The sequence below is a fragment of the Linepithema humile genome, chromosome 1, assembly GCF_040581485.1.
Source record: "Linepithema humile isolate Giens D197 chromosome 1, Lhum_UNIL_v1.0, whole genome shotgun sequence".
Classification (NCBI taxonomy): Eukaryota; Metazoa; Arthropoda; class Insecta; order Hymenoptera; family Formicidae; genus Linepithema; species Linepithema humile.
The window spans coordinates 44,713,228-44,730,561 of record NC_090128.1 but is presented as its reverse complement, the minus strand read 5'-3'; the positions used below and the strand labels follow the sequence as shown (position 1 = coordinate 44,730,561).

The 17,334-nt window shown below is 36.0% G+C and overlaps 2 protein-coding genes and 1 long non-coding RNA gene across 4 annotated transcripts in view; 1 reads left to right on the top strand and 2 right to left on the bottom strand.

The window, feature by feature from the left end:
- Nucleotides 1-17,334, top strand: part of LOC105669778 (nuclear mitotic apparatus protein 1-like) — a 235,651-nt gene that overhangs the window by 66,274 nt on the left and 152,043 nt on the right. The gene's annotated exons all lie outside the window — the stretch shown is intronic.
- LOC105678807 (uncharacterized) lies at nt 3,667-7,202 on the bottom strand. The gene is made up of 2 exons (XR_010889291.1): nt 7,029-7,202; nt 3,667-6,890 (listed from the first exon to the last, which is right to left on the bottom strand). It is a non-coding gene; the product is annotated as an uncharacterized lncRNA (long non-coding RNA).
- On the bottom strand, nt 11,885-16,181 carry LOC136998742 (uncharacterized). 2 transcript variants are annotated; one of them, XM_067351854.1, is made up of 7 exons: nt 13,975-16,181; nt 13,657-13,870; nt 13,501-13,565; nt 13,217-13,429; nt 12,902-13,049; nt 12,523-12,725; nt 11,885-12,437 (listed from the first exon to the last, which is right to left on the bottom strand). In XM_067351854.1, the coding sequence occupies exons 1-7, from the start codon at nt 14,131-14,133 to the stop codon at nt 12,120-12,122; spliced, it is 1,320 nt and encodes a 439-aa protein (XP_067207955.1). In that variant the 5' UTR covers nt 14,134-16,181; the 3' UTR covers nt 11,885-12,119. The 2 variants fall into 2 exon arrangements, with proteins under 2 accessions (XP_067207955.1, XP_067207957.1); XM_067351856.1 differs by having other exon boundaries at nt 11,885-12,416.

Sequence of the window (17,334 nt, the reverse complement as noted above, 5' to 3'; positions counted from 1 at the left end):
ATCCCCAATTAAAAAAGAAAAGGAAAAAAGCGACGTTTGCACCGTGTTGGTTCAAAAATTTTTTTTGTTTATGAAATGTATAAGTAATTCAGATTTTAAATTTTCTATACAAATAATGTGCTAAAAGATATGGAATCTGAAACATTAAAGACAACATTGCCATAAAAATGTGAATCTGAGAACTCGTTCATCTAAAAACTTTCAGAAAATTCCTGAAGCATTCGTAAAAAAAATCGAGTAAATCATAGGAAGTTTAGATTTTTTTCCTCAATAAATCACACCGTGACACAGACGAGGTTATGGCTTTCCCATAATTTATTTTCACAGTTATCGGTCTCGCGTCCCCGGAGACATACCTGCCATTAAGCTACCGTCCACGCTGGGTTTTATCATTTTTTCGATTGTGGGTTACGGAGCTTAGCGGGACGTTGACATTCGTCTGGAAACTTTTATGCCGTCATAATTATTTACACGACAGCCGGAGGTGAAGATCTCTGGGTGCAGTAAGCGACGGCAGGTAGAGGCAGGAAGTATAAATCATGATGAGGAATGGACGACATATTCAATAACCTCGCAATAAAGTGGGACGAAACTTTATTAGGAAACGTATGACGCGGCGAAAGAGAGCGGGGAAAGGCAGAGATCATGAATTTTGTCCCTTTCCGTGCTGTCATCCTCTATAAATCGTCAGATTAATATCACGTGGGAATCCGGCAGTCGCAAGAGATCGGTTAGTTCGTGAAAATCGCATGATTTAGGAAATTGGATGTGATCTTCCAGAATTATGATGGCAATATTCGAATGTGATGGTTCGCCGTTGTGGTGATATTTCCGTAATCGCGAATCAGAAAGAGAACTATTGAAGAGAAAAGATGCAGGATGATTCGTATGCTCATCTTATCGTGACAATAATTTCTCGAATAACAAAATTGTCACAATAATTCTTTTTTAAGTCAATACCGTGTAATACTTTGACATGATAATTACTCTAATTAACGATAATGATATTTTTATGTAAAATTTTAATGGCCAATTTAAAAATTGGCCATTAAAGTCTGATTTTTCAGTCGACAGCGCGATCGCAAAGCTGTGCGCTACAATTAAGGCACTAGATATGTAGGTATTGTAAGAATCTCTTATGATAATGTAGATAACGGCGGATCAATTAGTGTCTATTTTATGTATGAAGGCGCTAGCCTATGTTGTATATGCGCAAAGCGCTCCGGCGTCGCCGGGAGGGAACAGATTTTCAGAATGTTCGAGAAAGAACGAGAACGTTCTTTCGAAAAGGATATATAAGAGGGCCCGAACAGGCAACGAGGCTTTTTGGCTCTGAACAGTTAAGAGATAAAGTCAGTATATTTTTAAGTGTGTGTATCCAACGACGAGAGGGACTTCGTCAAAGGGACATCATTTTCATATCGCAAAGAGGGACTTTTGCAGAATTTTCATTAACAAGCAAAGAGGGACTTTTGCAAGTTAAAATTATTAGCCAAGAAGGACTTTGGCTTAATTTCAAATTGGTTACGTGTCGCCGGAAAGCACGGTTAAGATAAGTGAATTATTTGGACAATCATTTCGTTATATCACATTTTTATTTAATCTATGATTCATTGTTAATAAATTACTGTTACGTTAATAAGTTCTATCTCTATCCTGACATAAACGGACCTTACAGTATTCTCATCCGCCATTTTGGTTCCTATTAGATGGAGAATTATAGCGTATACAGGGTGACACTTAAAGACTGCCCACTAAGTACATAGTGTTATTCCTTGCCAAAAAATGAGTCGAAAAAAGTCCTGAATCATTTTTAATAATTGACGTGTTACACATGTACGCTATACTATACTACAGTGCTCGGAATTAGTCTGAACATTTCAGCCGATTTCCGTGGTATACGCCTCCTTTCCTCTCCTTACCGCGCGCGCCGCAGCCGCTAGGGCCAGCGCCGCCGAGCGTTAGGAGCGACACTATCTGATTATGAGTGGGTTCTTTTCCCTATTTATTAAAATTTTAAAAAATGTATTAAAATTTATTAAAAATAAATTTTTTATTTTTAAATTTATTAAGTGGAAATATTTCAATAGATTTCCACGTCACCCATGAGATACTAATGCTGACGCGTTTTTTTTTAAATGGTTTCCCCCGTAGACCTATTCCACTAAAGATAAAAATAAATTCTTAATTTAAAAAAAAATATATATGTAAAAGAGATTTTCTTAATTAGATTTTCTTAGCCTTTTATGAGAATGAACAATTGATGCAATAATGTAGATAAAAACCACTTTTTGAAAAACGTGTCAGTATTAGTACCTCATGGGTGACGTAGAAATCTATTGAAATATTTCCACTTAATAAATTTAAAAAAAAATTTATTTTTAATAAATTTTAATAAATTTTTTTAAATTTTAATAAATAGGGAGAAGAACCTACTCATAGAATCTAATCAGATAGTGCCGCTCCTAACGCTCGGCGGCGCTGGCCCTAGCGGCTGCGGCGCGCGCGGTAAGGAGAGGAAAGGAGGCGTATACCACGGAAATCGGCTGAAATGTTCAGACTAATTCCGAGCACTGCTATACTATATACGCTATAATTCTCCATCTAGTAGGAACCAAAATGGCGGATGAGAATACCTACATATCTAGTGCCTTACTACAATGTTTCGCTCCTTGTTATTTGACAAACAGCGTACGTCCCAGCCCCGATAGTTACACTTCGATCCCCTCGGATCGGCAATCATCGTCGAGGTCAGAGCTCGCGAGCAAGCGAAGACTCGTCGTGCGCAAAACGCCGTGCACTTGGCTCTCGCATTATTCCCGAGTGCAATCGTGGGAGAATTTCCGGACAGCGGCGAGCGAGAGAGACGATTTGTCCGCCTGTCAAGCGGGAGGAAACGCCGCTGCGTCTCGGAAAGGGAGGAACACCCGAGAGAAGTTACTCGAGGGGTAATAACCGAGCGATGCCGGCTGAATTGCTTCGGACCGAGCGAGCAACCGGAGGCGGATCCGGTGTCACGTCACGTTCCTGTACATCCTACGCCTGGATGGATGCATCGCGTGTCTTCTAAACCGCTCTATTCCGCGGGGGCGAACCTGCCGGGGGGTGAGCGGTTCTCTCTCGATATATAGGTCCGATTTAAAAGCCATTTTTTTTTCTTCCGAACTTGATGGCCAATGTTCACGATTTCTGAACGAAACCTAAAGATGGATAAACGTTGCCCAGTTCTTCACGGAAAAAAAAATTTAACTGTCACAGCTAAAAACTAGGTCCTGTAACTAAACTTCGCTTGTATTATAGGGACACCTAAAGTTGTTGTTGCGAGATCTATTTTTATTAGCTGAAAGGCTTGTAACTGTGGCAGCTAAAGATTTAGCTGCAGTACACACTGCAGAAAATAGCTATGGCAGTATGCATAACAACAATTAGTTGTGACGCGCACATTGTTTAGCTGTTAGAGCTGTAAGTTTTGGTATCATTGCTAATATTTTAGCTATGTCAGCAAATCTACCCAAAATGACGTTTATATTCGAGGTTTGTCCCACAGCTAAAATAATATCAATGGCAGTAAAAATGGTATAAACGGTAGCTATAATTGATAGTTAAATAATTTTATTGAGGCTAATGGAGGCTAAAAAATATAAGGAAAAAGTAAAATCACACATGCAAAATTATATTTTTATATTTACCTTCCTTATACATATATGAGTACTAATTCTTATTATACATAACTAATACACTAAAATACAAAATTACGCCGATATACATTGCAAAAACAATTTTGTTGAAAAAAGTATTATAAGTGTATTGTAAAAGAGATTACTTAGTATTACGAAATTATATTTAATATTATAAGTACTTAACAATAACGCATATAACGTGTGTGCTCTTTTCATATAAAATTAATAAATAAAAAAATTTACTCATTTTAACATAAAATATCTTCATATAAAATATATGGTATTGTATTACACACATAAACATGTAAACAGACTCAGGAAAGTATGACATTAGGTGAAAAGTAATATCACACAGGATGATGTAAAATAATATATCGCTCACCAGTTGCCATAGTATAAATGAACAAAGGAAAAGGATCCAATAAGTCTTCATATTTAATAAAAATCCACTTAGTACTTCGTTCTACTTCAAAACCACTAATATCACAATTAAGGCCCATATTTAGAACAGAGAAACAAATAAAAAAAAGATTATTTTGATGAAGAATAATGTGTTGAATTTCTGCAAAAATAGGACAGGAATTTTCGTCCGTTCCACAAACCAATACCATTTTGGATTGATACCGAGTGCCTTTATAATTAACACAGTTTGTAATAAAAGAATGTGGATCACGAAGTATATTAGTTGGCAAGAATGGTGCAAAATAGTTAAAGCGATCGTGTTTAGTAATATTAATATTTCCTGATCCTACTTCAAAAGTTGGAATAATACTTTCCTGAGCCATTAGTTTATAACAAAACGAAAGTTGATAACGAGTAGCAATGGAAAAAGCAATATTTTTTCTTGACGTTATAACTTTAGCAATTTTCTTAAGAGCTTTATGAAATCCTTCAAGCCTCATCGCAGATAATAAAATAAGTGGACCAGATTGCATCATGACGCGTGAATAGTGAACAAGATGATGATGTTTTGGTTTTAAACGTTCGTTCGTGCATTTCATATATTGGTTATGGTGTTCCAAAACTAATACTTTAAATGCAGAAGCAAAATCGTCTGACACTGATCTACTTTGCAAAAGTTCAAGAATTTCTTTTAATAACAAATACAATTTCCAAAATGGATCATTATATGATTTCACACAATGTCCAATAATAACACCGAAAAGTCTACAAAAGATAAACATTTCTGAGGCTGTCATTTTTAGTTTGCTTTTTGTTGCAAAATCATTATCAATATAAGGTGGTTTATTTTGTACACCAGGACCATAATGAAACATTTGCACACTGTGATTGAGATTTGACAAGTTAAAATCACCGATGTCAATAAAATGACTTATTATTGGAATCATATCATAGTGAGCAATACCTTCTAAAACATCATGCATGATGTCAACATAAGCATTATCAGTCACATGAAATGAATTGACTTCATTAAAGACGCATTCTTCTGTAATTCCAGTAAGTGAACTATTTTCTAAGGCTAAATCAGTTACATAAGATGTATGTGTTCTGAGAACAGTTTCGTCTTCAAGACAGGTAGTTCCACAAAGAGTGCGATGTAATTTGCAAAATCTACATGCATAGTTAGCACGAAAACTTTGAAGAAAACCACACATAGCATGGAGTCCTAAATTGTCGCCAAATAGTAAACCTAGTACAAAGTAGATTTTATGGATATTACCGTTTATAGTAACTGTTATCCCGTTTTGTTCTAAAAAATTAAGCTCCTCAATCAAAGGTGCAAATATTTGTTTGTTCCCAAATTCTTTTCGGTCTTGAGATTGAAACAAGAGAACTAAGAAAATATTCTCCAAACGAGATATGCATTCAAGTGGCAGACAGGGTACGTAACAATATACTCCTCCAAGAGCAGCACTATGAGATCCCAATGGATTATTCACTTCCCAATCATCATAATAAATAAAAAGTGGTAAAACAGTAGCATTACTGTCAAAGTTCTTTCTCTTCTGACACCAAAGTTTAGATTGAATAAAGTTCTTTACACTATCTGAATCTTTAAGTGAATTAATGTAATGCATTGTAGCAGTAAATGCATCAGGCAGTTCAAAAAATTGTTGTAATACCTGTCTCAAAGGTATGAAATAACTATAAACGTCTTTAACTTTTTCAACAAGAAATGATCCAGTATCTTTACATACCCTTCTGTTACCTATGCAATACTTAATAGGAGCTATATAATTAGTAGAAGACTTAAAATATTTAACACGTTGGTACTCATTCTGAAGATGGTTGAATGAATGTTCTAGACAATCCAATATTGATGTTATATCTTTCATTGTTTCATTATCAGAACCAAGTGTATTTAAGTGTGAAACAATTTTTTCTTTTAAAATGGAACTATGGCGACTTATTAGAAATATAATATCATCAATAATGGATTGAATATGGTTTCGTGGGATTGAAGGTTTATTATATAATTTTGCAACAAAAGCATTACTGCGATCTTTTATAATAGACTCATTGTCAATAAGAATTATTTCACGCAAATAATTTTTGGCACCAATTTCTGTTGATAATATATCAGAATTACTTGTATTAACCTGGTTAATACATTCATTAAAAATTTCAGCGTTATTACAATCAATACGATGTTCATGAGTAGACTTAATAGTAGACCAAGCAGGAAAATTATGATTAGGTCCAACTAAATGTTTTCGCAATGAATTTCGCAACGACCATTGTCGATAACATCCATTTTCACCACATTTAAAAACTGTGAATGAATGAGCACGATGTTTAAAATCAAAATGCATAAATAAACCATTGACAGATGTTTCTGTTTTTTTACATAAAAAACACTTAGGCATGACGCTAATGAAATACTTTTGGAAAAAAGATTTATAATCTTTTGTATTCTTTAATCAAAGCAAGAACACTACAAGTGAGTTGAGAGTTTTTATGCTTATCCCACAAAGTTTCAAAATTGTATACAGCTCTTTGCAAAAACATGAAGAGTTGCCTTATTTCGAGAGGATATTCAATATTTAAAGCAGTACATATTTTAAAAACGAGGTCTATACCTTTCAGTGGTGTTTCTACTTCATATCGCAAGTTGTTGATTACAACAAAGCACTGATGAATTTCATCAAAGCTGGGACCAACTATCACTGTAATGGGCTGCGAGGTCACACCAAATGATCGCAATTTTTTCGTACGCTCTTCTAATCTTGCATCCAAATCAGTAATCGTCTGCAAAATATTAACGTATTTTTAGAATAATATTAAAATAATTAACTTATAATATGGTATATAGGCTTTAATTCAACAAAAAATGCAACATAAAAAAAGAAAGATTGAAAAGTAAAATCAATTTAATTGTATATTTACCTTCACATGTAAAAGAAATGCTTCTTCACATTCTTCCCTAGAAGGTCTCCAATCTCTTGGTTTACCTTTTTTAATCGTGATTACAGGGAACAAATGAGGCATTAACGATATAATTGCAACTTTGGTGCCCTCTATAGAAATATGAATAATTATATTACAAATATAATCATAATATATACATATCATAATAGCAACATAATATACACTCACCCGAAAAAAAAGCGGTACACTGAAAATGTGGGAAAAATTCATCAAATTTCAACTGACGATAACTTCGTAAATAATAAAGATAGAAAGTTCTATAAAATATGGAAATAAAGCTAAAAATCTCTACTTTAAGAATCAATTTATTTCAATGTTGCAAAATAAATTTATTGAAAATGGCGGATGACAAAGCGCGAGCATGCAAAATTGAAAAATAATGGTTCGAGTTTGCGACGGTGCACGGTATAAACAAAAAATTGTAGCTTATTGGGATCAAAAGCGTACGAAAGTACAGAGTCTCCTCTTTAAAATGCTTTTTTATGCATCTTGATACGATGATTTTTCGCCGAGAGATTCGCATTTGAAGAAAAAGGCAGATTCTTACTTCAAATGCGAATCTCTCGGCGGAAAATCATCGTATCAAGATGCATAAAAAAGCATTTTAAAGAGGAGACTCTGTACTTTCGTACGCTTTTGATCCCAATAAGCTACAATTTTTTGTTTATACCGTGCACCGTCGCAAACTCGAACCATTATTTTTCAATTTCGCATGCTTTTGCTTTGTCATCCGCCATTTTGGAGAAAGTTATCACACATTATTGCGTTATGAATTTTCGAACACTAGACATCCAAACTTTTAAAATGGTTTTTAAAAAATCCTGCTAGCTGTATTACGTGCCGAGATATTCAATTTTGAACCAGACCGAATTGCAAGAATAAGAATTCTGTGGTTATCAGCTCCGCGGTATTTTAAAACTCCAAACTCTCCTTACGGTTATAAGTGTCAATTCTGCTCTTGGCGTTACCCAGGATCAACGGCGTGGACGTGGCAGAAATCTGATCCCGTGTGCACATGTTGGCACGTGTGTATGTGTGTGTGTGTGTGTGTGTGTGCGTGCGTGTGTCCGTGCGTCCGTGTGTGTGTATGTGTGTGTGCGTGCGCGTGCGTGCGTGCGTGCGTGCGCGTGCATGCGTGTGTGTGCGCGTGCACCACTGGGATAAGGACCTCATGGCTCGTTAGATCCACGATATTTTACGACTCCAAACCCTCCCGGTGGTGCGTGTACAATTGTGTGTGCGCGCGCGTATATTAATAATGGGTATGACCTCCTCGTGCGCGTATTACCTCATTCATGCGACGAGGCATACTTCTTATTAGTGTTCTAATTTCAGTCTGCGTAATGTCATTCCACTCTATTTCAAGAACTCTTCGAAGTTCTGGCAATGACTGAGGAGCAGGTATATGATTTCGTACTTTTCTGTTAATATTGTCCCATAGGTGTTCAATGGGATTTAAATCTGGACTCATTGCTGGCCATTCGAGTCGATTTATGCCAACTTCATCGCAGAAATCAAGCACTTTTCTCGCAACGTGCGGTCGAGCATTGTCTTGCATAAACAAAAAGTCCTCTCCGATGAAGTGCGCATACGGAACAACGTACGGTATGAGTACGTCTTCCACGTATACATCTGCGTTCATATTTGCGTCAAAAAAGTGGAGATCTGTGTGAGCATTCGCAGAAATTCCTGCCCAAACCATTACAGAGCCACCATTGTAGCTAGGCCTCTCACTTACAGTACAGTCTGCAAATCGTTCTCCAACGCGACGGTATACTCGTTCTCGTCCGTCTGAAGAATACAGACAAAAACGAGATTCGTCGCTAAAAAGAACGGTACTCCATTCTGCATATGTCCAGCCTGCATGTTCGACAGCAAAATTGAGTCGAGTTACGCGATGGCGACGCATAAGCGAAGGTACATTTGCTGGCCTGCGCGGAAAAAGACCGTGTTCCGCTAATCTGTTTCGAATAGTGTCAACGAATACATTACATTCGCGGACATCTCTTAAATTGTTTCGAATTTGAACAGCCGTTCGATGTCTGTCTCTTAATGAATTTAAAACAATAAATCGGTCATCGTTTTCATTCGTACAACGAGGACGTCCCGAACCAGGTCTTCTTTGGACAGAATTAGTCTCCAAGTACCTAGCATAAGCACGTTGCACGGTTGACACTGATAAATCAAGTGCCTCAGCAACGTACCTTCGACTTCTCCCATCTTCAATTAACGCTACAACTTGAGCAGCTTTTTCAGGACTTATCGTCGCCATAATTGACCAATAATTTCAATGCGAAAAGATTAATTATTGTTTACTTTGACGAAGTCGTACGAATAAGTAACGCGTCTCGAAAGAAAAAGATCAAGAGAAATCAAGCACTCTTCTCGCAATGTGCGGTCGAGCATAAACAAAAAGTCAGGGCGGAGAAATCACAAAAGATCTGCAGACATCTCCTTCGGATGCAAAACAATTGATTGAAAAATAATGGTTCGAGTTTGCGACGGTGCACGGTATAAACAAAAAATTGTAGCTTATTGGGATCAAAAGCGTACGAAAGTACAGAGTCTCCTCTTTAAAATGCTTTTTTATGCATCTCGATACGATGATTTTTCGCTGAGAGATTCGCATTTGAAGTAAGAATCTGCCTTTTTCTTCAAATGCGAATCTCTCGGCGAAAAATCATCGTATCGAGATGCATAAAAAAGCATTTTAAAGAGGAGACTCTGTACTTTCGTACGCTTTTGATCCCAATAAGCTACAATTTTTTGTTTATACCGTGCACCGTCGCAAACTCGAACCATTATTTTTCAATCAATTGTTTTGCATCCGAAGGAGATGTCTGCAGATCTTTTGTGATTTCTCCGCCCTGACTTTTTGTTTATGCTCGACCGCACATTGCGAGAAGAGTGCTTGATTTCTCTTGATCTTTTTCTTTCGAGACGCGTTACTTATTCGTACGACTTCGTCAAAGTAAACAATAATTAATCTTTTCGCATTGAAATTATTGGTCAATTATGGCGACGATAAGTCCTGAAAAAGCTGCTCAAGTTGTAGCGTTAATTGAAGATGGGAGAAGTCGAAGGTACGTTGCTGAGGCACTTGATTTATCAGTGTCAACCGTGCAACGTGCTTATGCTAGGTACTTGGAGACTAATTCTGTCCAAAGAAGACCTGGTTCGGGACGTCCTCGTTGTACGAATGAAAACGATGACCGATTTATTGTTTTAAATTCATTAAGAGACAGACATCGAACGGCTGTTCAAATTCGAAACAATTTAAGAGATGTCCGCGAATGTAATGTATTCGTTGACACTATTCGAAACAGATTAGCGGAACACGGTCTTTTTCCGCGCAGGCCAGCAAATGTACCTTCGCTTATGCGTCGCCATCGCGTAACTCGACTCAATTTTGCTGTCGAACATGCAGGCTGGACATATGCAGAATGGAGTACCGTTCTTTTTAGCGACGAATCTCGTTTTTGTCTGTATTCTTCAGACGGACGAGAACGAGTATACCGTCGCGTTGGAGAACGATTTGCAGACTGTACTGTAAGTGAGAGGCCTAGCTACAATGGTGGCTCTGTAATGGTTTGGGCAGGAATTTCTGCGAATGCTCACACAGATCTCCACTTTTTTGACGCAAATATGAACGCAGATGTATACGTGGAAGACGTACTCATACCGTACGTTGTTCCGTATGCGCACTTCATCGGAGAGGACTTTTTGTTTATGCAAGACAATGCTCGACCGCACGTTGCGAGAAAAGTGCTTGATTTCTGCGATGAAGTTGGCATAAATCGACTCGAATGGCCAGCAATGAGTCCAGATTTAAATCCCATTGAACACCTATGGGACAATATTAACAGAAAAGTACGAAATCATATACCTGCTCCTCAGTCATTGCCAGAACTTCGAAGAGTTCTTGAAATAGAGTGGAATGACATTACGCAGACTGAAATTAGAACACTAATAAGAAGTATGCCTCGTCGCATGAATGAGGTAATACGCGCACGAGGAGGTCATACCCATTATTAATATACGCGCGCGCACACACAATTGTACACGCACCACCGGGAGGGTTTGGAGTCGTAAAATATCGTGGATCTAACGAGCCATGAGGTCCTTATCCCAGTGGTGCACGCGCACACACACGCATGCACGCGCACGCACGCACGCACGCACGCGCACGCACACACACATACACACACACGGACGCACGGACACACGCACGCACACACACACACACACACACACATACACACGTGCCAACATGTGCACACGGGATCAGATTTCTGCCACGTCCACGCCGTTGATCCTGGGTAACGCCAAGAGCAGAATTGACACTTATAACCGTAAGGAGAGTTTGGAGTTTTAAAATACCGCGGAGCTGATAACCACAGAATTCTTATTCTTGCAATTCGGTCTGGTTCAAAATTGAATATCTCGGCACGTAATACAGCTAGCAGGATTTTTTAAAAACCATTTTAAAAGTTTGGATGTCTAGTGTTCGAAAATTCATAACGCAATAATGTGTGATAACTTTCTCCAAAATGGCGGATGACAAAGCAAAAGCATGCGAAATTGAAAAATAATGGTTCGAGTTTGCGACGGTGCACGGTATAAACAAAAAATTGTAGCTTATTGGGATTAAAAGCGTACGAAAGTACAGAGTCTCCTCTTTAAAATGCTTTTTTATGCATCTTGATACGATGATTTTCCGCCGAGAGATTCGCATTTGAAGTAAGAATCTGCCTTTTTCTTCAAATGCGAATCTCTCGGCGAAAAATCATCGTATCAAGATCCATAAAAAAGCATTTTAAAGAGGAGACTCTGTACTTTCGTACGCTTTTGATCCCAATAAGCTACAATTTTTTGTTTATACCGTGCACCGTCGCAAACTCGAACCATTATTTTTCAATTTTGCATGCTCGCGCTTTGTCATCCGCCATTTTCAATAAATTTATTTTGCAACATTGAAATAAATTGATTCTTAAAGTAGAGATTTTTAGCTTCATTTCCATATTTTATAGAACTTTCTATCTTTATTATTTACGAAGTTATCGTCAGTTGAAATTTGATGAATTTTTCCCACATTTTCAGTGTACCGCTTTTTTTTCGGGTGAGTGTATATATAAATATATTACAAAATAAGTTGAATATAAAATCGCTACACAATATCACTGTAAAATGAGACATTATTAAAATCTTACCAGGTGTCAAAACATTATCCAAACGCTTTTTAGCTTTAAAATTCACTCTGTCAGTTATAAATTCTGATAATTTTGGCCAAGCAATATAAAGTTTTAAACCGTGTTCTGGATGTAATATTTCAAAATCTTGTTCCAGCTTAAAATAAAACATATATTTCTGTATAATATATAACATTTTATTTGATTTTATATAACATAATATATATATATATATATATATATATATACTATATTATACTCACTAATAGATAACCTAATGGATCAGAGAGAGCTGGAAACTGATCTATATACTCATAACAAGGCTGACTATTAGTTATAAGATCTTGAACTCGTTTTTTTGAAGTTTGAGACCAATATGTAGTGACTTTTTGCCATGGTCTAGAATTATTCTTCAGCCATAACAAATATTCTTCATAATTAGCAATGTCAGCGTCACTCAACTCATCTACAAAAAACGCAATAATAAATATTAATGATACTCTTCATTTTACAATAATTTGTTATCACATAGGTACACGTACAGAACATAAACACAGACATGTACAATATATACTGCTGATATAAATATCACTAAATTCATTTTTCTCGCAATATATTTAAACTTTTCTCAGTAGAACTTACTTTCAGTCACAGCTGTTACAACAGGTATAGTAGACTTTAAAGATAACAAACCAGCTTTGATAAGTTGTCTTCGTGTGGAATAGTATTTTGTGATTATTTTACCTCTTCCTTGTGACTCTCCTTTCTTATGCTTTATATACCAGACACTCTGCAAGAACAAATAATGTTAACAAAATAATTCCAGACCAAAATAGCAATATGTAAATTGTACATTTATATGTTTATTTTTGTTATTTATATATACGTATTTTATTGTTTTATTATTATTATTAATGTTATTATTACTGTATTATACACGAACTAAACTTAACTTACCTTTTCTTCAGTAGGAAATAATTTTTGTACTTCTTCGCTTAAAAATAATGCTCTGCTGCTTGTAATACTGCAGTTTATGTTAGGTGACAGCTCATTACTAACAATTAATTTTGCAAGCTTATTTCGCATATCATTATTCAACCTTTTTTCTTTTTGGTATGAACTTAGCACCAATAAGCCTTCTTCAGATTTTTTTAACACAGCTTCAAGATTCTGCAATAATAAACACAATAATAAGAAACATAACAAATTTAAATATTTTTATTTTAATATATTCTTCTTACATATTCATCATCAGTCAGATGTCGTTTCACCCCTAATTGATTTTCTTTATTTTCAAGTAATACATCTAGTCAGAAAAGTTATTATTTATAATAATAGTTAATATTAAACATATATATAATTAGATTAAGATTAACATAAGAATGTTTTGTTCTCACCATTAAGTTCACTAGTAGCGACAGAGACATTGTCCGAAATACTCTGCTGAGTTTCAGGCAATGATTGTAGGTAGTATATAATATCTTGATTGTGTATATTGCTCTCTATATTTTTCTGCTTTATAGGATTTTCTACTTGTTCTTGTTGTGCAGCTAGTGACTGTTGTTCATGATTAATTGTATTAGAATTTTCTTCCGGATGTAACTGTTGAATCTTGGCAAACATTTATATCAATATATTAATGTTATTTATATGGTAAGGTAGATTGCCTTACTCGACAAAGTAATGTGAAGAAAAGTAGAATGTTAAATGAATACCTCTCTTTCATTTAGATATTGTTTCACAATACTTTGAAATTTTCTTCGCGGTCCTATGTTTGGGATTAAACTCTTAAGATCTTCTTCCGTTAAAATATTCAATTGATCTGCTTCAATTTCTTGAGCTAAAATTAAAGCAAGTAGAAGATAAAAAAACATGATATATTAGAGTTAAATATTAGACAGCGCAATATGTATCAATAAAACTATAAATTTTCTTAATCACTCGCTAAACGATAAGATAACCATCCCAAGTAGCAAGGGTACATCATTTGACATCATAATAACGTCATAAGGACTTTACTACCTGGGAAAGAAAATGGACGTAGGAATATCTGAACCGAGCATATTTCCGCAGGGTTGAAGCTTGAGGGAAAAGAAGGGATATGATTAATCAAGATGACGATGACGATTAATTATACGAAATAACGATATGGTTACGTATTCCGTATTCATGTACGAAATACATTACCTTAAATCCCAACGATGGCTCGGTTAAAATCATGTCAATGGGACGTGAAAATACACTCACCCGAAAAAAAAGCGGTACACTGAAAATGTGGGAAAAATTCATCAAATTTCAACTGACGATAACTTCGTAAATAATAAAGATAGAAAGTTCTATAAAATATGGAAATGAAGCTAAAAATCTCTACTTTAAGAATCAATTTATTTCAATGTTGCAAAATAAATTTATTGAAAATGGCGGATGACAAAGCGCGAGCATGCAAAATTGAAAAATAATGGTTCGAGTTTGCGACGGTGCACGGTATAAACAAAAAATTGTAGCTTATTGGGATCAAAAGCGTACGAAAGTACAGAGTCTCCTCTTTAAAATGCTTTTTTATGCATCTCGATACGATGATTTTTCGCCGAGAGATTCGCATTTGAAGAAAAAGGCAGATTCTTACTTCAAATGCGAATCTCTCAGCGAAAAATCATCGTATCGAGATGCATAAAAAAGCATTTTAAAGAGGAGACTCTGTACTTTCGTACGCTTTTGATCCCAATAAGCTACAATTTTTTGTTTATACCGTGCACCGTCGCAAACTCGAACCATTATTTTTCAATCAATTGTTTTGCATCCGAAGGAGATGTCTGCAGATCTTTTGTGATTTCTTCGCCCTGACTTTTTGTTTATGCTCGACCGCACATTGCGAGAAGAGTGCTTGATTTCTCTTGATCTTTTTCTTTCGAGACGCGTTACTTATTCGTACGACTTCGTCAAAGTAAACAATAATTAATCTTTTCGCATTGAAATTATTGGTCAATTATGGCGACGATAAGTCCTGAAAAAGCTGCTCAAGTTGTAGCGTTAATTGAAGATGGGAGAAGTCGAAGGTACGTTGCTGAGGCACTTGATTTATCAGTGTCAATCGTGCAACGTGCTTATGCTAGGTACTTGGAGACTAATTCTGTCCAAAGAAGACCTGGTTCGGGACGTCCTCGTTGTACGAATGAAAACGATGACCGATTTATTGTTTTAAATTCATTAAGAGACAGACATCGAACGGCTGTTCAAATTCGAAACAATTTAAGAGATGTCCGCGAATGTAATGTATCCGTTGACACTATTCGAAACAGATTAGCGGAACACGGTCTTTTTCCGCGCAGGCCAGCAAATGTACCTTCGCTTATGCGTCGCCATCGCGTAACTCGACTCAATTTTGCTGTCGAGCATGCAGGCTGGACATATGCAGAATGGAGTACCGTTCTTTTTAGCGACGAATCTCGTTTTTGTCTGTATTCTTCAGACGGACGAGAACGAGTATACCGTCGCGTTGGAGAACGATTTGCAGACTGTACTGTAAGTGAGAGGCCTAGAAGTAAGAATCTGCCTTTTTCTTCAAATGCGAATCTCTCGGCGAAAAATCATCGTATCGAGATGCATAAAAAAGCATTTTAAAGAGGAGACTCTGTACTTTCGTACGCTTTTGATCCCAATAAGCTACAATTTTTTGTTTATACCGTGCACCGTCGCAAACTCGAACCATTATTTTTCAATTTTGCATGCTCGCGCTTTGTCATCCGCCATTTTCAATAAATTTATTTTGCAACATTGAAATAAATTGATTCTTAAAGTAGAGATTTTTAGCTTCATTTCCATATTTTATAGAACTTTCTATCTTTATTATTTACGAAGTTATCGTCAGTTGAAATTTGATGAATTTTTCCCACATTTTCAGTGTACCGCTTTTTTTTCGGGTGAGTGTAGATATATCGTGTGTTATATGTACGCAAAATCTCATCAATCAAGATGGTTGCAATGGATTTTCCCTTCATTCCTCAGATTTCACTCCCCTCGTCCAAACGAGTCCAAGTTATACGTTACTCTTACCATTTTTATCAAAAATAAATTGACTTACTTACCTGTAAAGTTCGCTATTATTTCAGGAGAAAATCCCCATTTAGTTAATAAATAATATGTACTACACGCACTTGTGCTCGACATGATCTCAAAAACAAGCTTCGAAAGACAAGGAGAAAACGTTTATACCTTCGATGTAGCACGTAGCATGTAGCACTGCGTATCACCGCTGCGCCACTATCGCGCCGTCGATGTTCTTTTTAAAAAGCGCGTATTTTCAATCGATTGATATATCGGCTTATCTTGTGCGCCTAAGACATTCCGATATTCATTGCCAGTTCAAAAGTCGATGGCACACGTAACGTGAAATGTATCATTGTTGAGCAATACTTATATGCCTTTGCTAAGTAAGATATATCAGATAGCTAGGACAGCAAACCTTTTTTGTATAGTAGCAAATTTGATAGCAAACATAGTTTCAGCAAATATGGTTTGCTATGGCAAAGACAATTTTCTTTTCCATACATGTATCAGGTAGCTGAGACAGTTAACTTTATGTTGCTAAATAAAATGACTGTAACAGACATGCGATCATCTACAAATTTTGCTACTATGCCGACGTATTAGCAACAGCAGCAAATATTTGTTATATAGTAGCGATTTTGGTTGTTACAGCAGCAAATACAGTTTCAGCAAACCATGATTAGTTGTGGCAGCAGCAATTTTTTTTTCCGTGTTAATTTTTTGCATTTACTAAGTTGAAATTTATTTTATTTCTTAAGTTTAGAGGCTTATTAAAATGCGACAAGCTAAGCTATAATCAATATTTTCATTCAATTTAATTGGATTTAATTTTGTCGTACATTTTATTTTGTCTTATTACATGAGAATCTCACGTTAAGAACAGTATTTTCCAATAATCTTTCTTAAATTTTTTTTCCTTTAAAATAGCATATTTAATATTAGAAAAATGTCTAATTTTACGCACATCTAAGAAAGATACAAAAATTGTTCTTGGCAAGCTACACGTATCTAAAAATAATCATTATATA